General features: G+C 52.9%; 1 protein-coding gene and 1 long non-coding RNA gene across 2 annotated transcripts; both read left to right on the plus strand.

The window, feature by feature from the left end:
* The first annotated feature begins 8,307 nt into the window (after positions 1-8,307).
* Positions 8,308-25,592, plus strand: LOC135312070 (mucin-12-like). The gene is made up of 5 exons (XM_064444435.1): positions 8,308-8,419; positions 10,462-23,310; positions 24,154-24,405; positions 25,366-25,478; positions 25,581-25,592. Exons 1-5 carry the CDS (start codon positions 8,308-8,310, stop codon positions 25,590-25,592), a joined length of 13,338 nt encoding a protein of 4,445 aa, XP_064300505.1.
* Positions 25,593-25,821: 229 nt separating this feature from the next.
* On the plus strand, positions 25,822-26,751 carry LOC135316081 (uncharacterized). Its single transcript, XR_010375540.1, has 3 exons — positions 25,822-26,027; positions 26,206-26,364; positions 26,664-26,751. It is a non-coding gene; the product is annotated as an uncharacterized LOC135316081 (long non-coding RNA).
* The last annotated feature ends 270 nt before the right edge of the window (positions 26,752-27,021 follow it).

A 27,021-nucleotide genomic window follows, 5' to 3' on the forward strand; every position in this document is an offset into this window, starting at 1 on the left:
GACTGGTTTCAGTCTCACAATATCTTTTTTGTACTGTGGAGCTGCAAAACTGAACACAAGACTCCTACTGTGGCCTCACAACTTCCAATTAGAGGAAACAGTTGCATGTCTTGACCCATACCGTCCATACATCCCCAGGCTGGATACAAGGATGCTGTGGGAGAAGTTGCCAAACACCTTGCTAAGGCTCAGGTTAATGACATCTGCTCTTCTCTCCCTGTCCACGGAGCCAGACATTTCATCACAGAAAGCATTCAGGCTGGTCAGACACAGTTTGTGATCAGTAAATCCATGCTGGCTGTTCCCAAGCACTTTCTCTTCCTTCATATGCTTGGAAGAAAAGATTTCCGGGGGATTTGCTCCATAAACTTCTCAGGGACTGAAATACAGCTGAGCAACCTGAAGTTCTCTGGATCTCCTTTCTTGCTGTTTTTTGAAGAGGAGCCTCACCTTCGTGTTTTTAAGTCTTGGCAGTTCAAAACTGCTTATCTCAGACTGCCCAAACTCCCCTTTCACCTGCCCTTTTTACATAATTAATTGGGTGAGCTAGGACAGTAACAATAGCACACTGCAGTCCACTGCTCCCAAAGGAGTCTTATATTATGGAAGGTAGAGCCACAGTGTAGAGACAGAATATTAGATAACTGCTCTCCCAGAGAACCCACATCTAAAGGACTGGTGATGCATTAGGGCAGGGGTAGGGCGGCGAGATAAAATATTCATGAAGTTGGTCCAGGACACTGAAGTTGGACCTGGAATGTGTGTTCAGCAAAGGTGCATTCAAACCTGTAGCATACTCCAGTGCAATTGTGACTCCTTTACTGTCTCCAGTGAGGTTTCTATTCACTAAGAGAGGTTGCTACACAGGTCTAAGACTTCTAAGGCAAATGCTGAAGTTTGTGTGTATGTCAGCCCAGACCAAAATATGTCTAGTGTGCAGACGTCTGTTCCAGAGAGTTGCAGACCTCATTCCGAAATGGTTGGTCCACTGAGTCTCTTTGCCAATCTGACCTTGTGGAGGCCTGCTATACTGCTTGCTTAAGCCTAAAGATTGTTTTTCTCTGCTTACCAAGATATCTGCTAATCCTGGGAACTCGTCTGGTTGCCCATCCCCTGTAACCAGCTGTGACAGTGACCCAAAGCACAACTTCCTGCCTGCATGTGCAGCAATTAGGAGAAGGAGTTTTACAGAGCAACATTTTGGGGAAGGAAAGGATGCTTTTAAGTGTCTGAACACCGGAGTACAAAGCAAAGTGCTTATAATGTGACTAGAGCAAAGACTAATTTTAGCACTCAGGCATAGCTTCAGGGTTTTGTCCTAATACTGCGCTGTGATACCTTTTAGCCTGGTGACTGGTATCTGGTAACACTTGGAGGGAAGAAACAGAGAATGACTTTGTTTTGCTCACTATCACTTTCTAGAGAACACACATCATCTGAACGTGCCAGTGGGGCATGTTTTGTCCCTAGTCAAGATCCACCCTCTTGGGCTTGGAGGACTTGGGCTGTGACTGAGACCTGGTTTCTTCCCAAACTTCCTCTCAGGTAAAGTAGTCTTGGTCTTCTCTTTCTTCCCTAACGCCTACCTTGTGCGAACGAAGTGCAGTCAGCCATAATATGCCACTGTAGTAATGGACGTTGGGAAAAGCCTTCAACAATCCTGCTGTCAAGTTATGCCATGGGGCATTTACACATCTCTCAGTTCCCGGAGCAAGCAGAAAAGAATGTACCGAAGAAAAAACAAACACAGATATGCAATGATAAGATCAGAACTGGCACCTACATTTTTTTTCTCCTTAAATGAATGCAGGTTCTGACCTTTGTAGGTTAATTTAATAGATTTGACATTAACTTTCAGGTAGTGTTGTTTATTTGGACAGCCTGTATAGTGAAAATTGGAGCCAGGTTTATAAAAATACTTTCATGCAGGCAACAAATCCTGCAGTTCACTAAGAAACTTATAAAGAAGTATACTTTGAGAGTCCTTGTATTATTGTATTTCTTTAAATCTATTTGGAAGCCACAGAGTTTCTGAGTTAGACTGTAAACTCTGGGTATTCATTTGTTTCAGCTGTATCTCTGATTCTTTAGCTTTGCTCTTTGCTATTGTCCTGGTATTTTGTACTTAATTTCTCTTCCATTTGCTCTTTCCAGGATAATGCAATGCAAGTCAGGGAAGGAAAAAGTGGGTTTCATCTCATCAGAGCTAGTTAAAGCACACTCATTACCTCTGCAGCTCTATACTCAGCACTGTGCCTCATCAGCCCTCCAGTATGCTTTGCCAACTTTAAACAGGAATCGTTTATATGAAGCACAGTATCTTTCATTCCAAGCCTGGCACTTCTCCTTTGATGACACTTGTTTTTTTAAAGCCTCAATCTCCCATAGGAACACAGGGCTTCAGCCTAGATTTCCAATCATTACAATGCAGCAAAAAGTACCTCAACAAGAACTTCAAAGTTTCCCAAATCTAGGAAGCAAATAGAGGCACCTCTTGCCCTTGTTTGTCTCCTGTTTTTGTCCCTCATTATTTTTTTCAAGTCAAGATCATGATTTTTCTTAGCCTGACTGGGCTGAGCTTTGGATAGTTAGGTATGGGGACATGGAAGTCGAAAGAGTTCAAGGTTCCTGTGAATTGTTTCTCTGAATTAGGTAAAATTTTTTTGTGATTTTGTGCTCAGGGAGCCACCTGGGAGTGTCCTTCCTGTTCCCTGCCTCCATATTGCACTGAGCCCAAAATGGTCAAGTTGCATGCAATATGCTGCTTTTTAGTGGATCTTTGTCTTCACAAAATAGACTTTACCATTGTCTCACCATCTACGTAATATGGATGTGGGCTGTGTGTAAAGCCCACTGTGATTCATTGTCAAGGAATATTAACTGATCATTTCAGAAATGGTGGCGTGGTTTATGGCCTGAGGGCCCATAAATGACTTTGTTTTCTGTAGTTCCTTCACACATGAACAGGAGAACAGCAGGCCCAGGCATGTCTTTAGTGAAGTATAGGTGAGCCTTAGTGAACAGAAACCTTCTAAAGGTATCTGGAAGTCCTGTGTAGCATAAGAGAAAAATTTCCTTCCTTCTTGTCAACTCTATTTTTCAGAGGCTTTTCACTTAGAAAATTTTTATCTTAATTGTGCTGTGAATAAATAAATGCCCCCAGCCCTCAGTTTGTCCATGTATAAGCGAGGTCTCACAACACATAGCTTGCATGGTGTACTAAAAAGCAAGTGGCTACCCAGAGTTATCTCAGTACCCATGTGCACGATATCTGTAGTGGTGGAGCGACATTGCTCCCATATTCCATGAAATGCCCCTGACCACTGATTTCCTGTTGGGGTGAGGAACAGGAATACTCCTGTACATCCCTCAGATTGCTTTCTCACCAAATGTTAAAAGGCAAGGGGAAATTCAGCTTGTTTCAACCAGGTCTTCAGTATGGATGATGTGAGAGCAGGGACCCTGTTGGAGCATGGTGTGATGTTCAGGTCTCTGGCAAAGACAGCTTATACTCTTTGAATACCTAGTGCTAATATAATGTAATTTCCTTATCTCTGTTTAACTTTCAAAGCTCCTCAGCATTATTTTTTATCTCTGGAACAACTGGCTTCATGACCAATAAATTTTAAGTGCACATTTAAACCCATACACTTTAAATGTTTTTGGACTTTTGTGACCAGTAGAAAATACATATCATGTCTGTGCTATTTGGAATCACACTGAATTAGAAGAGCATGAAAAAGTTGCAAATAGGAGATTTGGAAAAAGACCATGCTCCCTGACACTCAAATTACAAAAGGAGAAGGTAGTTCTTCAGGAAGCAGTTTTGGATGAGGAAGAACATAATTTCTGTTCATGATTAACAAGAAGGCAAACGAAAAATAAAAGCCTAAAAGACATTCCTGACTTAATATATAATAAGTTGATATTGGAACAAACCTAGTGATTTCCACTGAATAATGCAGCTTTACATTGTTCAGGTGGGCTAAACTCTCTGAAATGAGGTTCACACATTAAGTAATTGAAGACAAAATTCAGTAATACGGCACTTCTTACACAAGTGTAGTTGTAAATTATACAGAATGTCTGCCGGATATGTCACTGACCCACAGCTAGTATTAAAAAACTGACAATAATCTATCTCTCCAGCAAAAACCTCTTGAGTCACTTAAGAAGGCAGGAGGATTTGAATGTCTGAAATCTATATTCTGGCCACACTTTGTAAAAATGCAGGTACATCCTGCTTCTAACTAAGGCGATTTCAATTACAGGCATCACTGTATGGGAACAGGTTGATTACAGAGTTCCTTTTCTGTTATTCTAAGAAGATGGTGGAACAGATGTTCATTTTTAGACAATGATGACAGTTATGTGGCCTAACAGACATTCTTATACATGTCAAAAGTACAGTTCCTACCAAAAAAAACACTTTCTCTTTCACTCCCAACACCACTGAGTAATACATATCCTCACTGACAGCACTGGCATGTTTATGGAGGTTCTTGGATATGTTATTTTGATACTACAACAGGATAAAATCAGTTAAAATGGGCATTATCCTTTTCCCCTGAATTGTGATTTCTCCAAGAAATTCAATCTTTGACTAATAAATGGGCAAGTGACAGTCTGGAAGTGTTTGTTGATGGCTGGCAGAAGGGAGCATTAGAAAACTCCGTATCTCAAAAGGGTTATTTATCTTTCAGCTGTGAAGTAACCAGAATTTCATCCCACTATTTGCTGCTGGGTTGGCTGAGGGACTTAGATGCCCACAAGAGTTCAGATTTTCTCCCCGTTGTATTCTTTGACTTAATAAAAGATACTGCTTCTGCCAGTACAACTGCCCTCTGTATTTCATAGAATCATAGCACCATTAAGATTGGAAAAGACCTCTAAGATTAAGTCCAACCATCAACCCAACACCACCATGCTTCCTAAACCATGCCCTGAAATGCCACATCTACACATTCTTTGAATGACTTTGAGATAGTGACTCCACCATCTCTCTGGGCAGCCTGGTCCAATGCTTCACCACTCTTTCAGTGACCAGCTGCCAACTAGATTTGGCTCCATTCACCACAACTCTCTGGGCTCAGCCAACCAGCCATGTTTTCACCCAGCAAAGAGTATACCTGTCTAAGCCATGAGCCACCAGCTTCTCTAGGAGGATGCTGTGGGAGACAGTGTCAAAGGCTTTACTAAGGTCCAGGTAGACAACATCCATAGACTTCCCCTCATCCACTAGGTGGGTCACCTGGTCATAAAAGGAGATCAGGTTGGTCAGGCAGGACCTGCCTTTCATGAAGCCGTGCTGGCTGGGCCTGATCCCCTGGTTGTCCTGCACGTGCCTGGTGAGCTCACTCAGGATGAACCACCCCATAATCTTTCTCAGTACCGAGGTCAGGCTGGCTGGCCTATAGTTCCCCAGATCCTCCTTCTGGACCTTCCTGTAGATGGGTGTCACACTGGCAAGCCTCCAGTCATCTGGGATTCCCCTGTTAACCAGGACCGCTGATAAATGACAGAGAATGGCTTGGCGAGCTCTTCCACCAGCTCCCTCAGTACTCTTGGGTGGATCCCATCTGGCCCATAGACTTGTGAGCATCCAGGTGGCTCAGCAGGTCGTAAACTGCCTCCTCCTGGATTATGGGGGGGTTTATTCTTCGATCCCTCCCTGCCTTCCAGCTTTGCAGGCTGAATATCCTAGGGATGACTGGTCTGCCTATTAAAGACTGAGGCAAAGCAGGCATTAAGTACCTCAACCTTCTCCTCATCCTTGGTGGCAATGTTTCCCTCTGCATCCGATAGACGATGGAGATTCTCTTGTGCTCTCTTTTTGTTGCTATGTAATTGTAAAAACATGTTATGTTGTCCCTTACCACTGTGGCCAGATTGAGTTCTAGCTGGGCTTTTGCCTTCCTAATTTTCTCTCTGCATGACCATTTCTTTCACCTTCGTCCTTGTTTTTTAAGAAGCTAAGGCCTTGGTAAATATGGGGTTTTAACAACATGTTATTAAGCAGATGAAAGTTAATATATTAGGTGGTGTTTTTCAATATAAAGTCCAGAGTCTTTGTGCGACCCAAAGGAATGCCAAGGTTTTAACAAGTGAACTATATGGCATTTCAGTTTTATTATTTCGTATCTTCACCTCCTACCTCTAAGCATAACCTGAGTTTCCTCACAAACTTTGAAAGATACATGTAAGAAGTAGGTGGTCAGTCAAATCTTGAGGTTATAGATTGGTGAGATGAGGTAAAAGGCATTTAAAAAATTTGAAAAGGATGACCAGTTTGATACTGGGAACTCTCATATCCTTAAGGCATGTGGTAAAACACGTTCTGCATTTGCCAGAAAGCAACTTTTATGGTAAAATATATGGTAAGCTGAATTAAAAGTTTGTTAGCTTTTCGGACATAAATTGTCACAGGTGTAAAAAGAGAAACTGTGGAGTCGAGGCTGCCTAACAGAGAGGCTTACCTAATCCTTAGCTCTGGTGACAGGCTGTAATGAAACAACCAGCCACCCTACTGTATCTATTCCCCTGAAAAAAGAGAAGTTTTCAGTTTAAGGGTTTTTTTTCAACTAATAAGTCATTTGCTGTAAGTTAGTAAAAATAGGCTTATACTACTAAATCTGGACTTGGTTTGTTCTTTTGGTTCATAAAGTGCTTCTTTTCTACAAGTTAAGTGTCATTGTACACTAAAAAAACAGTAGTGCTTCTTCTAAGGTAGTTAAAAACCTGACTTAATAGACTTTGTAGCCAATTTTCTATGGCTGTCATTTCATAGAAGATGATCTGGGTTAAGAAAGGTAGGGAGTGACATATCCTGCTCTTTCCTTCATAGGGGCAGAAGGCTCTGGTTTGCAAGAGCATTGATGCTCCCATGTTGTTCACAGATGTGTAGGACCTGCAGAGGTTATGGAAAGGGATTAGGTCCAAACACTACCCTCGTGTGGAATAGTACCACCATAAGTGCCTAAGCTGAGTATGAGTTAAAGACTGGTGTTTGGCTAATGAGAGCTCAAGAGAGAGAGAAGCCTGAAGGCATTGACCTCCTGAGTAAAAGGAAGATGGGATTTCCTCATACGCCTTCTTCAAGCATTTCAGTTAAAGCTGTAAACAAGTGGCTGCTGAGAAAAAATCTAACTGCATCAGGAGTTCCTACAGCAAACAAGGCACAAAGCTGAAATCTGCTACCCCAAACCGGAGAACAACACTGCCCTTGCTTGGGTTCATTTCACAGACTATTTGCCTTCACCTTACTTCCCTGTAAAAGTAAAACCAAAGTTTAGAAAACACAACTGCTGGCGCAAATCTAGAATTCAAGTAGTTATAAATATGCCAGGTCTTGGCATATCAATAAAAAACTTGAAAGAAGTTCAGAAAAATAATGGTCTTCCTTCTTCAGGCCTTACTCTGTTCCACTCCACCCCATTCCACTCCAGACAGGGAATGCAGGAAATTTAAGTACATTCACTGCATTTGCTGTGCCAGCACTGGTAGCATTCCCCAGAGAGGGAGGTATTAACTCCTGGTGTGCTGCAGAGTAAGAGGGAGCCCTTTGTCGTTGCAAAGGACCACAGGTGCTCTGGTTGTTTAGCAGCATTCCTCTGCACACAGTGCAGCTGAAAAAAATCTCACTGAAAATGATTTAATGAAGTCTTTTATCAGCATTAACCTCAGGCAGGAAAGGGTATTAAAAATGTGACAGAATGTAAATGTTTAAGTCATTGATGAGCCCACAGGCACACAGAAGCCTGCATTTTCTACAGTCACTTGTCAGAGAAGAGAAGGAAGGTGGATATGCTATCATTGGGGTAAAGTTGTGACCCAAAGCAGGTGACCAGCTGTGACTCTCCATATCAACCTCCTATAGTTAGGAGGAGCTTACCTGCTAAAGAAAATATGGTTAAACTCACCTAAGAATGAGAGGGCCTGTTATCCAGTGTTTTTCACCTAGTTCAAAGAGGTGAAGTAGCAGAGATTTACAACAACACCAGCCTCTTTACAATAGTGGAGAACCAAAGGATAACTTCTGTTTGATGCATTTCTAGCAATTTGTCATTCTAATACAATAAAAATACAAGTTAGAACTGAATACTTAAATGTTTACTCCTAAATAATTAAAAATACAGGAAAACGTGAGGGGGAAAAAGTTGTACCTCCTGATTAGGGCAAGACTTTTGGACTCAAGGCTCCTCAGTTCTCTTAGTCATGCATTGCCCAGGCCCAAGGTTGTTAAAGTACTCTGCTTATTGAATAGCCTAAACAAAAATATGTTCAGGTATACACCTGGCTCACTGGACTATGTCTGTCTTTCCTTTTGACTCACTAGCCTTTGGATCACATTCAGACTTTGTTCCATTAAAGAAAAGCAAGCATAATTCAGCAGAAAACTTTGGAATTTATTATAGTACAGGTCAGGTGTGAGAATTTCATTACATTGGCTGTGATCCCACTTGTGTGAGGGATTAGCTAAGACTGAGACGTAACAATGCAGCCTCACCCCTCTTCAAATTACTGAAGTCTTCAATCCAAAATGTCAGTTTCACAAATGGAAAGAGTACTGCAAGCAGGTGAAAACTCAGCATGGGGACTTGGAATTACCTTTGGCATTTCATTTTCTCTTTTTTTCTGTGTAAGTTAAAATCCATTTGATTATTTACCATTAATATATATTTAGAGGATGTCCTTGAGATACATTTGAAATTATAATTGGGGGGATGGGGATGGGGGGGGATGGATGTCTAAAAATCAATATAAAATTCAATAATATACAATATTTATAGCCAAAATTATTTTTTAAAAATTCTCTTGAATGTGTAATATTTCAGCAGGTATTTTAGTAGGGACATAAAGCTGTAAGTTCATAAAAGAATGTATTTGGAAAACTCTCACCTAAAAGATGAAACATGAAGTGTCTGACCAGATTTTATGACTTTTTTTAGCCTTAAGCTTAGTAATGAGACTGAAGAATGACCTATTTTGCTAATTTTTCTCCTGAGAGACTCTTTAGGAAAAAACACATAAGAAAGCATGAACTAGGTTGTATTAATTGTGCTGTGTTCTCACTGTACTGCAAGATGCTGAAATAATATCTAGAGATTCAGAGGGCTGCATTATTTTATTCTGACTGTCTAATTTAATGTCATTCAATGCAGATGAGTATAAATTTCTTGAGTGATAAGTACTTCCTGTTACTAATTCAAGTGATATAAGCACAGGGTCTTAGAAATCAAGCTGTATTGGGATGCAGAAAAAGTATCAGTCTGTAGGAGGAGTTTTGCAAAATATGTATCGTTACATTACAAGCTTTTATGTATATACCCAATGATATGAAAATACCACTTTGGTTTTACAAGTAAGAAGAGACAAAAGAAGTTAATTAATGTGGTTCTTAAGAATTTGATAGAGCTACTCCAGTATACCATTTCTAAGAATGCATTAAGGTTTATACAGCCAAAACTAAAGACCCAGGATAAGAACTAAGTGTTGCTAAGGAATAATATTAACACGAGACAGAAGACGATGCCTGTGTTTTTAGAAGGAACAAAAACACTCCTCAAAATCAACATTAAATTACTTAATCAAGTAAATAAAAGAGCCCAAAGTAGCCCGAGTATTTAATCACATCGGAAAAAGGATTTAGTTTTTCCCTTTAAATAAAATTGGGGAATGTTAAAAATGTTGTAATCTTCATACTTAAGAGCTAAAGTAGTTACAAATTATTTATAGTTAGAGATACAGGTAAACACAGCAAAGAAATTAATTTTCTCACATGATTAATATCATTCAAGATATTAACATAAAGATATGCATAGAAAAAGCATTCTCTCCTGCCTGAGAGTGAGTAAAAAAGAAAGACATAACTACCTTGAAAAATAAAGACTCTGAAGAAATAAAATATACATAAAGACCTGAGGAGAAAATGATGCTCAAAAAGGCACTCCATTCATTATTAATCTCTCACGTTAATTCTATAGACATTTTAGGTAAAAGAGATAAAAAAATCATAAATCATCAAATAATTTAGATTGAAAAATACCTTTAAGCCTCCCAAATCCACCAGTAAACCATTTCCCTAGGAGTACAAAAAAAAAATAATTTAAAAGTAGAAAAAAACAGTAAAAATTGAGGATTATATGTACTAGCAACAGCAAAATATATAATGAAGGATTTTAAATCTCTGAAAAGACACACGAAAAGAATATTATCAGGTAATCAAATGAAACAATGCAAATGAAAAAGGAAATATCATGCAATCTAATGGCAGTTAGGAAGAGCAAACAAACTACGTAATTAAAAGTGATGAATGAAAAGAAAACAAATCAAAGAAATAGAAAAACAAAAAAAATTAACCAAAGAGGAAATATCCGTGGCACAGTATTGAATTACATCACATAGGTCCAAGGCAAACAAAGAGAAATAATATTGCTCCACTGGCATTTGACACGACTACAGGTATTAATACTGTTGGCTCAGGCACGCTGACGGCAGAGACCACGAAGCAAAGCCCAGCTCCCAGCGCGCCCAGACCCCAGCCATCGGCGCCCACCTACAGCACGTCCCCTGCCTCAGGGAACACCGAGGCCAGCCTTTCGGCCACGCTGGCTGCCAGTGTGGGGACGCAGGCAACGCGACACACCTCCAGACCCCTCAGGCCGGGGCAGGACACGACGGAGACGGGGTACACTTCATCTTCCACGGGGAGCCCCGTGCCTGCCATGAACACAGCCTCTGCGGCTACCCACGCCACCAGTGCTCCCAGTGAAAGACAAGGGCCCACCAGGAACCAGCAGGGCGGCACGACGCCTGAGCCCAACGCCAAGACCTCCCACTCTCTCCCTGCCACATCCTTGCCGACCCCCTCCACCACGAGGATGGTGGGTGGCAAAGGGAGGACAGAGACTGCACCCACGACACCAACTCGGGAAGAGAGCTCACGCGGGGTGCCTGCCGGCAGCGAGGTCACAAGCCCCACCTTCCCAACCACAAGGCCCGGCGCCACTGCCATCGGCGTGGGCCCAGCCAGTGGCAGCGCTGCCTCCATGTCCCTCAGGCCCGGCACAGCAGCAACCAGCCACTCCTCCTCCTCCTCCCCCTCTCCTTCGGGCGCCTCACCTGTAACTCACAGTCAGCACCAAAGCACCACCAGTGGCACCCCCGAAGCGGGCGTGGCCACCACATCCCACCCACCCACGGCCCTCGCGTCCTCCGCTCCTTCCTCCACGGCTGGCGTTGAGAGCGTTGGCTCAGGCACGCTGACGGCAGAGACCGCGAAGCAAAGCCCAGCTCCCAGCGCGCCCAGACCCCAGCCATCGGCGCCCACCTACAGCACGTCCCCTGCCTCAGGGAACACCGAGGCCAGCCTTTCGGCCACGCTGGCTGCCAGTGTGGGGACGCAGGCAACGCGACACACCTCCAGACCCCTCAGGCCGGGGCAGGACACGACGGAGACGGGGTACACTTCATCTTCCATGGGGAGCCCCGTGCCTGCCACGAACACAGCCTCTGCGGCTACCCACGCCACCAGTGCTCCCAGTGAAAGACAAGGGCCCACCAGGAACCAGCAGGGCGGCACGACGCCTGAGCCCAACGCCAAGACCTCCCACTCTCTCCCTGCCACATCCTTGCCGACCCCCTCCACCACGAGGATGGTGGGTGGCAAAGGGAGGACAGAGACTGCACCCACGACACCAACTCGGGAAGAGAGCTCACGCGGGGTGCCTGCCGGCAGCGAGGTCACAAGCCCCACCTTCCCAACCACAAGGCCCGGCGCCACTGCCATCGGCGTGGGCCCAGCCAGTGGCAGCGCTGCCTCCATGTCCCTCAGGCCCGGCACAGCAGCAACCAGCCACTCCTCCTCCTCCTCCCCCTCTCCTGCGGGCGCCTCACCTGTAACTCACAGCCCGCACCAAAGCACCACCAGTGGCACCCCCGAAGCGGGCGTGGCCACCACATCCCACCCACCCACGGCCCTCGCGTCCTCCGCTCCTTCCTCCACGGCTGGCGTTGAGAGCGTTGGCTCAGGCACGCTGACGGCAGAGACCGCGAAGCAAAGCCCAGCTCCCAGCGCGCCCAGACCCCAGCCATCGGCGCCCACCTACAGCACGTCCCCTGCCTCAGGGAACACCGAGGCCAGCCTTTCGGCCACGCTGGCTGCCAGTGTGGGGACGCAGGCAACGCGACACACCTCCAGACCCCTCAGGCCGGGGCAGGACACGACGGAGACGGGGTACACTTCATCTTCCACGGGGAGCCCCGTGCCTGCCACGAACACAGCCTCTGCGGCTACCCACGCCACCAGTGCTCCCAGTGAAAGACAAGGGCCCACCAGGAACCAGCAGGGCGACACGACGCCTGAGCCCAACGCCAAGACCTCCCACTCTCTCCCTGCCACATCCTTGCCGACCCCCTCCACCACGAGGATGGTGGGTGGCAAAGGGAGGACAGAGACTGCACCCACGACACCAACTCGGGAAGAGAGCTCACGCGGGGTGCCTGCCGGCAGCGAGGTCACAAGCCCCACCTTCCCAACCACAAGGCCCGGCGCCACTGCCATCGGCGTGGGCCCAGCCAGTGGCAGCGCTGCCTCCATGTCCCTCAGGCCCGGCACAGCAGCAACCAGCCACTCCTCCTCCTCCTCCCCCTCTCCTGCGGGCGCCTCACCTGTAACTCACAGCCCGCACCAAAGCACCACCAGTGGCACCCCCGAAGCGGGCGTGGCCACCACATCCCACCCACCCACGGCCCTCGCGTCCTCCGCTCCTTCCTCCACGGCTGGCGTTGAGAGCGTTGGCTCAGGCACGCTGACGGCAGAGACCGCGAAGCAAAGCCCAGCTCCCAGCGCGCCCAGACCCCAGCCATCGGCGCCCACCTACAGCACGTCCCCTGCCTCAGGGAACACCGAGGCCAGCCTTTCGGCCACGCTGGCTGCCAGTGTGGGGATGCAGGCAACGCGACACACCTCCAGACCCCTCAGGCCGGGGCAGGACACGACGGAGACGGGGTACACTTCATCTTCCATGGGGAGCCCCGTGCCTGCCACGAACACAGCCTCTGCGGCTACCCACGCCACCAGTGCTCCCAGTGAAAGACAAGGGCCCACCAGGAACCAGCAGGGCGGCACGACGCCTGAGCCCAACGCCAAGACCTCCCACTCTCTCCCTGCCACATCCTTGCCGACCCCCTCCACCACGAGGATGGTGGGTGGCAAAGGGAGGACAGAGACTGCACCCACGACACCAACTCGGGAAGAGAGCTCACGCGGGGTGCCTGCCGGCAGCGAGGTCACAAGCCCCACCTTCCCAACCACAAGGCCCGGCGCCACTGCCATCGGCGTGGGCCCAGCCAGTGGCAGCGCTGCCTCCATGTCCCTCAGGCCCGGCACAGCAGCAACCAGCCACTCCTCCTCCTCCTCCCCCTCTCCTGCGGGCGCCTCACCTGTAACTCACAGCCCGCACCAAAGCACCACCAGTGGCACCCCCGAAGCGGGCGTGGCCACCACATCCCACCCACCCACGGCCCTCGCGTCCTCCGCTCCTTCCTCCACGGCTGGCGTTGAGAGCGTTGGCTCAGGCACGCTGACGGCAGAGACCGCGAAGCAAAGCCCAGCTCCCAGCGCGCCCAGACCCCAGCCATCGGCGCCCACCTACAGCACGTCCCCTGCCTCAGGGAACACCGAGGCCAGCCTTTCGGCCACGCTGGCTGCCAGTGTGGGGACGCAGGCAACGCGACACACCTCCAGACCCCTCAGGCCGGGGCAGGACACGACGGAGACGGGGTACACTTCATCTTCCACGGGGAGCCCCGTGCCTGCCACGAACACAGCCTCTGCGGCTACCCACGCCACCAGTGCTCCCAGTGAAAGACAAGGGCCCACCAGGAACCAGCAGGGCGGCACGACGCCTGAGCCCAACGCCAAGACCTCCCACTCTCTCCCTGCCACATCCTTGCCGACCCCCTCCACCACGAGGATGGTGGGTGGCAAAGGGAGGACAGAGACTGCACCCACGACACCAACTCGGGAAGAGAGCTCACGCGGGGTGCCTGCCGGCAGCGAGGTCACAAGCCCCACCTTCCCAACCACAAGGCCCGGCGCCACTGCCATCGGCGTGGGCCCAGCCAGTGGCAGCGCTGCCTCCATGTCCCTCAGGCCCGGCACAGCAGCAACCAGCCACTCCTCCTCCTCCTCCCCCTCTCCTGCGGGCGCCTCACCTGTAACTCACAGCCCGCACCAAAGCACCACCAGTGGCACCCCCGAAGCGGGCGTGGCCACCACATCCCACCCACCCACGGCCCTCGCGTCCTCCGCTCCTTCCTCCACGGCTGGCGTTGAGAGCGTTGGCTCAGGCACGCTGACGGCAGAGACCGCGAAGCAAAGCCCAGCTCCCAGCGCGCCCAGACCCCAGCCATCGGCGCCCACCTACAGCACGTCCCCTGCCTCAGGGAACACCGAGGCCAGCCTTTCGGCCACGCTGGCTGCCAGTGTGGGGATGCAGGCAACGCGACACACCTCCAGACCCCTCAGGCCGGGGCAGGACACGACGGAGACGGGGTACACTTCATCTTCCATGGGGAGCCCCGTGCCTGCCACGAACACAGCCTCTGCGGCTACCCACGCCACCAGTGCTCCCAGTGAAAGACAAGGGCCCACCAGGAACCAGCAGGGCGGCACGACGCCTGAGCCCAACGCCAAGACCTCCCACTCTCTCCCTGCCACATCCTTGCCGACCCCCTCCACCACGAGGATGGTGGGTGGCAAAGGGAGGACAGAGACTGCACCCACGACACCAACTCGGGAAGAGAGCTCACGCGGGGTGCCTGCCGGCAGCGAGGTCACAAGCCCCACCTTCCCAACCACAAGGCCCGGCGCCACTGCCATCGGCGTGGGCCCAGCCAGTGGCAGCGCTGCCTCCATGTCCCTCAGGCCCGGCACAGCAGCAACCAGCCACTCCTCCTCCTCCTCCCCCTCTCCTGTGGGCGCCTCACCTGTAACTCACAGCCCGCACCAAAGCACCACCAGTGGCACCCCCGAAGCGGGCGTGGCCACCACATCCCACCCACCCACGGCCCTCGCGTCCTCCGCTCCTTCCTCCACGGCTGGCGTTGAGAGCGTTGGCTCAGGCACGCTGACGGCAGAGACCGCGAAGCAAAGCCCAGCTCCCAGCGCGCCCAGACCCCAGCCATCGGCGCCCACCTACAGCACGTCCCCTGCCTCAGGGAACACCGAGGCCAGCCTTTCGGCCACGCTGGCTGCCAGTGTGGGGACGCAGGCAACGCGACACACCTCCAGACCCCTCAGGCCGGGGCAGGACACGACGGAGACGGGGTACACTTCATCTTCCATGGGGAGCCCCGTGCCTGCCACGAACACAGCCTCTGCGGCTACCCACGCCACCAGTGCTCCCAGTGAAAGACAAGGGCCCACCAGGAACCAGCAGGGCGGCACGACGCCTGAGCCCAACGCCAAGACCTCCCACTCTCTCCCTGCCACATCCTTGCCGACCCCCTCCACCACGAGGATGGTGGGTGGCAAAGGGAGGGCAGAGACTGCACCCACGACACCAACTCGGGAAGAGAGCTCACGCGGGGTGCCTGCCGGCAGCGAGGTCACAAGCCCCACCTTCCCAACCACAAGGCCCGGCGCCACTGCCATCGGCGTGGGCCCAGCCAGTGGCAGCGCTGCCTCCATGTCCCTCAGGCCCGGCACAGCAGCAACCAGCCACTCCTCCTCCTCCTCCCCCTCTCCTGCGGGCGCCTCACCTGTAACTCACAGCCCGCACCAAAGCACCACCAGTGGCACCCCCGAAGCGGGCGTGGCCACCACATCCCACCCACCCACGGCCCTCGCGTCCTCCGCTCCTTCCTCCACGGCTGGCGTTGAGAGCGTTGGCTCAGGCACGCTGACGGCAGAGACCGCGAAGCAAAGCCCAGCTCCCAGCGCGCCCAGACCCCAGCCATCGGCGCCCACCTACAGCACGTCCCCTGCCTCAGGGAACACCGAGGCCAGCCTTTCGGCCACGCTGGCTGCCAGTGTGGGGACGCAGGCAACGCGACACACCTCCAGACCCCTCAGGCCGGGGCAGGACACGACGGAGACGGGGTACACTTCATCTTCCACGGGGAGCCCCGTGCCTGCCACGAACACAGCCTCTGCGGCTACCCACGCCACCAGTGCTCCCAGTGAAAGACAAGGGCCCACCAGGAACCAGCAGGGCGGCACGACGCCTGAGCCCAACGCCAAGACCTCCCACTCTCTCCCTGCCACATCCTTGCCGACCCCCTCCACCACGAGGATGGTGGGTGGCAAAGGGAGGACAGAGACTGCACCCACGACACCAACTCGGGAAGAGAGCTCACGCGGGGTGCCTGCCGGCAGCGAGGTCACAAGCCCCACCTTCCCAACCACAAGGCCCGGCGCCACTGCCATCGGCGTGGGCCCAGCCAGTGGCAGCGCTGCCTCCATGTCCCTCAGGCCCGGCACAGCAGCAACCAGCCACTCCTCCTCCTCCTCCCCCTCTCCTGCGGGCGCCTCACCTGTAACTCACAGCCCGCACCAAAGCACCACCAGTGGCACCCCCGAAGCGGGCGTGGCCACCACATCCCACCCACCCACGGCCCTCGCGTCCTCCGCTCCTTCCTCCACGGCTGGCGTTGAGAGCGTTGGCTCAGGCACGCTGACGGCAGAGACCGCGAAGCAAAGCCCAGCTCCCAGCGCGCCCAGACCCCAGCCATCGGCGCCCACCTACAGCACGTCCCCTGCCTCAGGGAACACCGAGGCCAGTCTTTCGGCCACGCTGGCTGCCAGTGTGGGGACGCAGGCAACGCGACACACCTCCAGACCCCTCAGGCCGGGGCAGGACACGACGGAGACGGGGTACACTTCATCTTCCACGGGGAGCCCCGTGCCTGCCACGAACACAGCCTCTGCGGCTACCCACGCCACCAGTGCTCCCAGTGAAAGACAAGGGCCCACCAGGAACCAGCAGGGCGGCACGACGCCTGAGCCCAACGCCAAGACCTCCCACTCTCTCCCTGCCACATCCTTGCCGACCCCCTCCACCACGAGGATGGTGGGTGGCAAAGGGAGGGCAGAGACTGCACCCACGACACCAACTCGGGAAGAGAGCTCACGCGGGGTGCCTGCCGGCAGCGAGGTCACAAGCCCCACCTTCCCAACCACAAGGCCCGGCGCCACTGCCATCGGCGTGGGCCCAGCCAGTGGCAGCGCTGCCTCCATGTCCCTCAGGCCCGGCACAGCAGCAACCAGCCACTCCTCCTCCTCCTCCCCCTCTCCTTCGGGCGCCTCACCTGTAACTCACAGTCAGCACCAAAGCACCACCAGTGGCACCCCCGAAGCGGGCGTGGCCACCACATCCCACCCACCCACGGCCCTCGCGTCCTCCGCTCCTTCCTCCACGGCTGGCGTTGAGAGCGTTGGCTCAGGCACGCTGACGGCAGAGACCGCGAAGCAAAGCCCAGCTCCCAGCGCGCCCAGACCCCAGCCATCGGCGCCCACCTACAGCACGTCCCCTGCCTCAGGGAACACCGAGGCCAGCCTTTCGGCCACGCTGGCTGCCAGTGTGGGGACGCAGGCAACGCGACACACCTCCAGACCCCTCAGGCCGGGGCAGGACACGACGGAGACGGGGTACACTTCATCTTCCACGGGGAGCCCCGTGCCTGCCACGAACACAGCCTCTGCGGCTACCCACGCCACCAGTGCTCCCAGTGAAAGACAAGGGCCCACCAGGAACCAGCAGGGCGACACGACGCCTGAGCCCAACGCCAAGACCTCCCACTCTCTCCCTGCCACATCCTTGCCGACCCCCTCCACCACGAGGATGGTGGGTGGCAAAGGGAGGACAGAGACTGCACCCACGACACCAACTCGGGAAGAGAGCTCACGCGGGGTGCCTGCCGGCAGCGAGGTCACAAGCCCCACCTTCCCAACCACAAGGCCCGGCGCCACTGCCATCGGCGTGGGCCCAGCCAGTGGCAGCGCTGCCTCCATGTCCCTCAGGCCCGGCACAGCAGCAACCAGCCACTCCTCCTCCTCCTCCCCCTCTCCTGCGGGCGCCTCACCTGTAACTCACAGCCCGCACCAAAGCACCACCAGTGGCACCCCCGAAGCGGGCGTGGCCACCACATCCCACCCACCCACGGCCCTCGCGTCCTCCGCTCCTTCCTCCACGGCTGGCGTTGAGAGCGTTGGCTCAGGCACGCTGACGGCAGAGACCGCGAAGCAAAGCCCAGCTCCCAGCGCGCCCAGACCCCAGCCATCGGCGCCCACCTACAGCACGTCCCCTGCCTCAGGGAACACCGAGGCCAGCCTTTCGGCCACGCTGGCTGCCAGTGTGGGGATGCAGGCAACGCGACACACCTCCAGACCCCTCAGGCCGGGGCAGGACACGACGGAGACGGGGTACACTTCATCTTCCATGGGGAGCCCCGTGCCTGCCACGAACACAGCCTCTGCGGCTACCCACGCCACCAGTGCTCCCAGTGAAAGACAAGGGCCCACCAGGAACCAGCAGGGCGGCACGACGCCTGAGCCCAACGCCAAGACCTCCCACTCTCTCCCTGCCACATCCTTGCCGACCCCCTCCACCACGAGGATGGTGGGTGGCAAAGGGAGGACAGAGACTGCACCCACGACACCAACTCGGGAAGAGAGCTCACGCGGGGTGCCTGCCGGCAGCGAGGTCACAAGCCCCACCTTCCCAACCACAAGGCCCGGCGCCACTGCCATCGGCGTGGGCCCAGCCAGTGGCAGCGCTGCCTCCATGTCCCTCAGGCCCGGCACAGCAGCAACCAGCCACTCCTCCTCCTCCTCCCCCTCTCCTTCGGGCGCCTCACCTGTAACTCACAGTCAGCACCAAAGCACCACCAGTGGCACCCCCGAAGCGGGCGTGGCCACCACATCCCACCCACCCACGGCCCTCGCGTCCTCCGCTCCTTCCTCCACGGCTGGCGTTGAGAGCGTTGGCTCAGGCACGCTGACGGCAGAGACCGCGAAGCAAAGCCCAGCTCCCAGCGCGCCCAGACCCCAGCCATCGGCGCCCACCTACAGCACGTCCCCTGCCTCAGGGAACACCGAGGCCAGCCTTTCGGCCACGCTGGCTGCCAGTGTGGGGACGCAGGCAACGCGACACACCTCCAGACCCCTCAGGCCGGGGCAGGACACGACGGAGACGGGGTACACTTCATCTTCCATGGGGAGCCCCGTGCCTGCCACGAACACAGCCTCTGCGGCTACCCACGCCACCAGTGCTCCCAGTGAAAGACAAGGGCCCACCAGGAACCAGCAGGGCGGCACGACGCCTGAGCCCAACGCCAAGACCTCCCACTCTCTCCCTGCCACATCCTTGCCGACCCCCTCCACCACGAGGATGGTGGGTGGCAAAGGGAGGACAGAGACTGCACCCACGACACCAACTCGGGAAGAGAGCTCACGCGGGGTGCCTGCCGGCAGCGAGGTCACAAGCCCCACCTTCCCAACCACAAGGCCCGGCGCCACTGCCATCGGCGTGGGCCCAGCCAGTGGCAGCGCTGCCTCCATGTCCCTCAGGCCCGGCACAGCAGCAACCAGCCACTCCTCCTCCTCCTCCCCCTCTCCTGCGGGCGCCTCACCTGTAACTCACAGCCCGCACCAAAGCACCACCAGTGGCACCCCCGAAGCGGGCGTGGCCACCACATCCCACCCACCCACGGCCCTCGCGTCCTCCGCTCCTTCCTCCACGGCTGGCGTTGAGAGCGTTGGCTCAGGCACGCTGACGGCAGAGACCGCGAAGCAAAGCCCAGCTCCCAGCGCGCCCAGACCCCAGCCATCGGCGCCCACCTACAGCACGTCCCCTGCCTCAGGGAACACCGAGGCCAGTCTTTCGGCCACGCTGGCTGCCAGTGTGGGGACGCAGGCAACGCGACACACCTCCAGACCCCTCAGGCCGGGGCAGGACACGACGGAGACGGGGTACACTTCATCTTCCATGGGGAGCCCCGTGCCTGCCACGAACACAGCCTCTGCGGCTACCCACGCCACCAGTGCTCCCAGTGAAAGACAAGGGCCCACCAGGAACCAGCAGGGCGGCACGACGCCTGAGCCCAACGCCAAGACCTCCCACTCTCTCCCTGCCACATCCTTGCCGACCCCCTCCACCACGAGGATGGTGGGTGGCAAAGGGAGGGCAGAGACTGCACCCACGACACCAACTCGGGAAGAGAGCTCACGCGGGGTGCCTGCCGGCAGCGAGGTCACAAGCCCCACCTTCCCAACCACAAGGCCCGGCGCCACTGCCATCGGCGTGGGCCCAGCCAGTGGCAGCGCTGCCTCCATGTCCCTCAGGCCCGGCACAGCAGCAACCAGCCACTCCTCCTCCTCCTCCCCCTCTCCTTCGGGCGCCTCACCTGTAACTCACAGTCAGCACCAAAGCACCACCAGTGGCACCCCCGAAGCGGGCGTGGCCACCACATCCCACCCACCCACGGCCCTCGCGTCCTCCGCTCCTTCCTCCACGGCTGGCGTTGAGAGCGTTGGCTCAGGCACGCTGACGGCAGAGACCGCGAAGCAAAGCCCAGCTCCCAGCGCGCCCAGACCCCAGCCATCGGCGCCCACCTACAGCACGTCCCCTGCCTCAGGGAACACCGAGGCCAGCCTTTCGGCCACGCTGGCTGCCAGTGTGGGGACGCAGGCAACGCGACACACCTCCAGACCCCTCAGGCCAGGGCAGGACACGACGGAGACGGGGTACACTTCATCTTCCATGGGGAGCCCCGTGCCTGCCACGAACACAGCCTCTGCGGCTACCCACGCCACCAGTGCTCCCAGTGAAAGACAAGGGCCCACCAGGAACCAGCAGGGCGGCACGACGCCTGAGCCCAACGCCAAGACCTCCCACTCTCTCCCTGCCACATCCTTGCCGACCCCCTCCACCACGAGGATGGTGGGTGGCAAAGGGAGGACAGAGACTGCACCCACGACACCAACTCGGGAAGAGAGCTCACGCGGGGTGCCTGCCGGCAGCGAGGTCACAAGCCCCACCTTCCCAACCACAAGGCCCGGCGCCACTGCCATCGGCGTGGGCCCAGCCAGTGGCAGCGCTGCCTCCATGTCCCTCAGGCCCGGCACAGCAGCAACCAGCCACTCCTCCTCCTCCTCCCCCTCTCCTGCGGGCGCCTCACCTGTAACTCACAGCCCGCACCAAAGCACCACCAGTGGCACCCCCGAAGCGGGCGTGGCCACCACATCCCACCCACCCACGGCCCTCGCGTCCTCCGCTCCTTCCTCCACGGCTGGCGTTGAGAGCGTTGGCTCAGGCACGCTGACGGCAGAGACCGCGAAGCAAAGCCCAGCTCCCAGCGCGCCCAGACCCCAGCCATCGGCGCCCACCTACAGCACGTCCCCTGCCTCAGGGAACACCGAGGCCAGCCTTTCGGCCACGCTGGCTGCCAGTGTGGGGACGCAGGCAACGCGACACACCTCCAGACCCCTCAGGCCAGGGCAGGACACGACGGAGACGGGGTACACTTCATCTTCCATGGGGAGCCCCGTGCCTGCCACGAACACAGCCTCTGCGGCTACCCACGCCACCAGTGCTCCCAGTGAAAGACAAGGGCCCACCAGGAACCAGCAGGGCGGCACGACGCCTGAGCCCAACGCCAAGACCTCCCACTCTCTCCCTGCCACATCCTTGCCGACCCCCTCCACCACGAGGATGGTGGGTGGCAAAGGGAGGACAGAGACTGCACCCACGACACCAACTCGGGAAGAGAGCTCACGCGGGGTGCCTGCCGGCAGCGAGGTCACAAGCCCCACCTTCCCAACCACAAGGCCCGGCGCCACTGCCATCGGCGTGGGCCCAGCCAGTGGCAGCGCTGCCTCCATGTCCCTCAGGCCCGGCACAGCAGCAACCAGCCACTCCTCCTCCTCCTCCCCCTCTCCTGCGGGCGCCTCACCTGTAACTCACAGCCCGCACCAAAGCACCACCAGTGGCACCCCCGAAGCGGGCGTGGCCACCACATCCCACCCACCCACGGCCCTCGCGTCCTCCGCTCCTTCCTCCACGGCTGGCGTTGAGAGCGTTGGCTCAGGCACGCTGACGGCAGAGACCGCGAAGCAAAGCCCAGCTCCCAGCGCGCCCAGACCCCAGCCATCGGCGCCCACCTACAGCACGTCCCCTGCCTCAGGGAACACCGAGGCCAGCCTTTCGGCCACGCTGGCTGCCAGTGTGGGGACGCAGGCAACGCGACACACCTCCAGACCCCTCAGGCCAGGGCAGGACACGACGGAGACGGGGTACACTTCATCTTCCATGGGGAGCCCCGTGCCTGCCACGAACACAGCCTCTGCGGCTACCCACGCCACCAGTGCTCCCAGTGAAAGACAAGGGCCCACCAGGAACCAGCAGGGCGGCACGACGCCTGAGCCCAACGCCAAGACCTCCCACTCTCTCCCTGCCACATCCTTGCCGACCCCCTCCACCACGAGGATGGTGGGTGGCAAAGGGAGGACAGAGACTGCACCCACGACACCAACTCGGGAAGAGAGCTCACGCGGGGTGCCTGCCGGCAGCGAGGTCACAAGCCCCACCTTCCCAACCACAAGGCCCGGCGCCACTGCCATCGGCGTGGGCCCAGCCAGTGGCAGCGCTGCCTCCATGTCCCTCAGGCCCGGCACAGCAGCAACCAGCCACTCCTCCTCCTCCTCCCCCTCTCCTGCGGGCGCCTCACCTGTAACTCACAGCCCGCACCAAAGCACCACCAGTGGCACCCCCGAAGCGGGCGTGGCCACCACATCCCACCCACCCACGGCCCTCGCGTCCTCCGCTCCTTCCTCCACGGCTGGCGTTGAGAGCGTTGGCTCAGGCACGCTGACGGCAGAGACCGCGAAGCAAAGCCCAGCTCCCAGCGCGCCCAGACCCCAGCCATCGGCGCCCACCTACAGCACGTCCCCTGCCTCAGGGAACACCGAGGCCAGCCTTTCGGCCACGCTGGCTGCCAGTGTGGGGACGCAGGCAACGCGACACACCTCCAGACCCCTCAGGCCGGGGCAGGACACGACGGAGACGGGGTACACTTCATCTTCCATGGGGAGCCCCGTGCCTGCCACGAACACAGCCTCTGCGGCTACCCATGCCACCAGTGCTCCCAGTGAAAGACAAGGGCCCACCAGGAACCAGCAGGGCGGCACGACGCCTGAGCCCAACGCCAAGACCTCCCACTCTCTCCCTGCCACATTATTGGCGACAGCCCCTTTTACATATCTTAGGACATCAGCACATCTGAATTCTTCTTTTACTGTAACTTGCTGTGAGTCTTTTATTACATATGTCTAAATTCAATTTTTTAAATTTTTACTTTGATCAAATATCATATATATTTTTTTCTACTTTAGTCAATCTGTAGCTTTTTACTTTGTGTTTTATTTGTGAATTTAAGCATATAATATTGCGTGCTTCATTATCTTAAATTTTTTTAAAATTTGACGTTCTAGTTTGCGTTTGGTGCAGAGCTTCATACTTTGTTCTTATGTATTTTGGTATGGAATATAGGGAAAATGCTTTTTAGTTATTTTGCCAACATGAATTAATATTAGTGGTAACTTTAATTCTTGTTTTTTTTTATTTATGTTTCGTATTTCCCTTTTATGGATTATTATAGGTAATTTTGCCATTTGGACAATATTTCTGTATTCATTTATTCTAACTCTTTTCTCATTGATTTCAGTAGTAACTATCCTGTAGTGAATCTTTAGTGTTTGCCAAGTGGCTCTCTGCCTACTACAATGATAATGCAGTAATGGATCATAGTTTATTTTTTAATGGGGAAAATTTAAAATTATATGGAAAAGAGGACAATGCTTTCTTTTTTCTGATCTGCATTAAAATAATTGGGAATATGATTTTCATTTTCAGAGCCTACTAGTGTTCTAGTCTGAATACAAATCTAAGGGGTTAATCCTACTCTGAGTTGAGGTTGTACTCTCATGGAATTCAATAGGATATATGCACTTGCATGATAATCACACTTTTCTAAGAACATTGCAGAAACTTCTTTTCCCTTAGACAATCAGTTTTGCATTAATACTTTATTTCTTGAAGACACGAAGGCTATAACTAGAAGTCTTACAGGAATCTCCTTTTTGCTTTTTAGCTCCTATCACTTTCTCCATACAGCTGCAGAACGTCACCAGTACAGTGATACAGTTCAGTTGGAAACCACAAGGTGGCACAAGAGACAGTCCTTACAGAGTGCATCTACGGGGAGGCTCTATTGAGATGGAGAGAAGCCTAAATGAAACACGTACTGCATTTGAAAATCTGCTTTCTGATCATGAATACCAAGTATCCGTGGATGTTTCAACTTGCTCTAAGAACATCAGTACCTCCTTGACAGTTCGGACAGGTATTTCCACACGAACGTTTTCTGTTTTCCATTAGCAGACTAACACATACATGGCCTGAAGAGGAAGACCTTTTTCATCGAGCACCTACCCAGACATGAATAAGCTATACACTGAAATGAATTGGTAAAGGGAGGCCAAACTTTCAGACACCAAAAGACAGCCTGCAATTTCACAGGGCTAAGATACAAAGACTCCCTTGTCCTCCTGCCAAATTCAAAACTTTACTGAACTAGAACCACAGTGGTTCAACATGCCAGTCTCTCCCAGCTCCATACTCTACTTCCCAAGCCTGTCCTGCTCCTACATCTCCCTCCACAGGCAAGTTGTGCCCACTTTTGGGTTCCCAGTCACTTAGCAGACGGCATGTTTAAATCCCCAATCCTCTTGTAGCCACTTAGCCTACGAAATCTGAGAGTCCTGCACCGCCTACTGCTTGCTCACTCTGTGAATCCCAGCTTCTTCTTCAGTACAATATTTCAGCATAGTTAAGTTCACAAGTGAAATACCTATTCTATTATCTATTACCTGGAGCCTTGCCCTGTCATCCCATGGGACAGCATCTGTGATTCTGGAAGCAACTGTGCCTGGTATATGAAGTGCATGTTTGAAGGAGCAGAGTCAATGCACCACAGGTCAAAGGCAGGCCTATTGCAGGGACTGGTGTTCAAAGCTGCCTTGTTGTGAGGCACATAACCCAAGGGTATGGTGGCCCTCCCCGCTTACATCATTTAACAGCTTGTCCTCTTCTTTCAGAGACACATCAAGTAGATGGGGAGGAACACAGCGGTCATTGTGTGGTATAGAGTATTTATGCGTTCTATTGTGTCCAGTTGTGGTGCAGGGAGTTAACCTACATTCACCTCTGGTCTGCTGTTATCCTTAGAGGTACTCAGCTGACGAACTGTTTTTAAACAATACCTCTCCTTTGGCTGGTTATTCTGTCTTTAATATCTCCACAGCTGCTGAAGTCTTCAATGGAACCACTAGGATTACCAATGAAGTTTTCAAATCTGAATATCAGAACAAATCAAGTAAAGCATTTAAGGAATTTGAAACTAAGTTCATTGCGGAGGTATTTTGCTTCGGAATTCTAAACCAAAATTTTTTTTCTGTTGAGCTCTTCCTAATGTAAATAATCATGAGGATATGAGTATGAATAATCTTGTGTTGATAGGAAAGACTGTGATGGTTAGAAACAAAGCAGTACTTATTGAGGCCACACTTCTCATTTATACTGTGGTCCTTTGAGGCCCTGGTTTAAATTAAATTCTGTCTGGGAGTTATACATATTCTCTTACTTTCAGAGATGCTTCTAAATGAATTTTGGCCAGTATTTTGCTCTAACAATTCTTTATGTTAAAGGAGAAAAACAGATAATAACTTAAACTTTTTACCTTGCAGATAAAAAAACATCTGCCACAGAAGATCCTAGAATTGATAAAGGAAAAAAAAATGCGTATCGTAATTAACAGCATCAAGAATGGCAGTGTGATTGTAGTCTTCAGCATTGTGTTGGATGTAGGAAAAAATATAACAAAAACAGATATTTCAAATGCTTTTATAGAAGCCCTTAACATGAGTACACTATTGACAGCTGATCTTGAAAAGACTGTTATAGAAGGTATGAATTTGTCTGCCACTGTGAATTCAGGTAGTAGTGTATATTTCACTGATGGTAACATCCAGTGAAATGGAATTTAGGTGGGGAAAGGCAATTGCAAATAGTATTCTGTTTATCTCTTTTTCCAATGCTTACTTAAAACCTTGTTCTTTTCCTGTTTTGTTTTGCTTCACTGTAGCAAGAAATAGTTGTCAGCCAGGATTAAATGGCTGTTCCCAACATGCTACCTGCACTGCTGAAGGAGGAAGTTATTCCTGTCAATGCAACAAGGGATTCACAGACAACAGTCCCCAAGTTCCAGGGAGAGTTTGTCAGCAAAAGCAGAATCTGCCTTCACGTAACTGCTTTCTGTAATTTAAAAAAAAAAAAAAAGCTTTAAAAATTGCATATAAGGGCTTTTTCCCTCCCCTGACTCTCCCTCAGGTAGTGGTTCATTATGATTACTTACACTGGCCTCTGATGGTTTGGATTGTATGTGAGAATGGGTACCATAGTTAACTGTTTAGGCAAAGAATGGAAGCACAGTTTCTGGGCTTGTTTTCTGAAAGTTGTTTATAGAAATAAACAGCATAAACTTGGTGAAACTTTAAGAGAAATTCTACTCACTGCCTCCAACTTGCTATTGCTACTTTACAGAACCGATGACTACAGTTCCTCCCAAAAGTGCTGCAGTGAGATTTACAGGAGCCACAGCTAATTCCATTTTCTCTACCACATTTGCATCAGGACCTTGCAGTGAGTAAATATTTAATAATGAATACTAGCATAAAAATTATCCAAGATGAGTTATTAAAATCAGATGCAATATTCTTGTATTCTTGTTCATCAGTCATATCAGCTGTGAAGTAAAATCTCTGGATATAACTTCAGAAAGGGAAGCCTGACAGAACCACTGAAAAAATATAATTACACAAATACCAATCAAGGCAGTTTCTATACCTTGGTAAAGCCCTCTTGGACCCAGTAAGGTTCCACTGGGTGACTACCTCCAGTG

The sequence above is a fragment of the Phalacrocorax carbo genome, chromosome 1, assembly GCF_963921805.1.
Source record: "Phalacrocorax carbo chromosome 1, bPhaCar2.1, whole genome shotgun sequence".
Taxonomy (NCBI): domain Eukaryota; kingdom Metazoa; phylum Chordata; class Aves; order Suliformes; family Phalacrocoracidae; genus Phalacrocorax; species Phalacrocorax carbo.

Bases quoted from the DNA above. Each gene is read 5' to 3' on its own strand.
- LOC135312070 (XM_064444435.1), top strand. From the start codon at position 8,308: ATGTCTGTCTTTCCTTTTGACTCACTAGCCTTTGGATCACATTCAGAC. The intron at 8,420-10,461 runs GTCAGGTGTGAG...ACACGACTACAG, and splicing joins TGGAATTTATTATAGTACAG to GTATTAATACTGTTGGCTCA. The intron at 23,311-24,153 runs GTGAGTCTTTTA...TTTGCTTTTTAG, and splicing joins TTCTTTTACTGTAACTTGCT to CTCCTATCACTTTCTCCATA.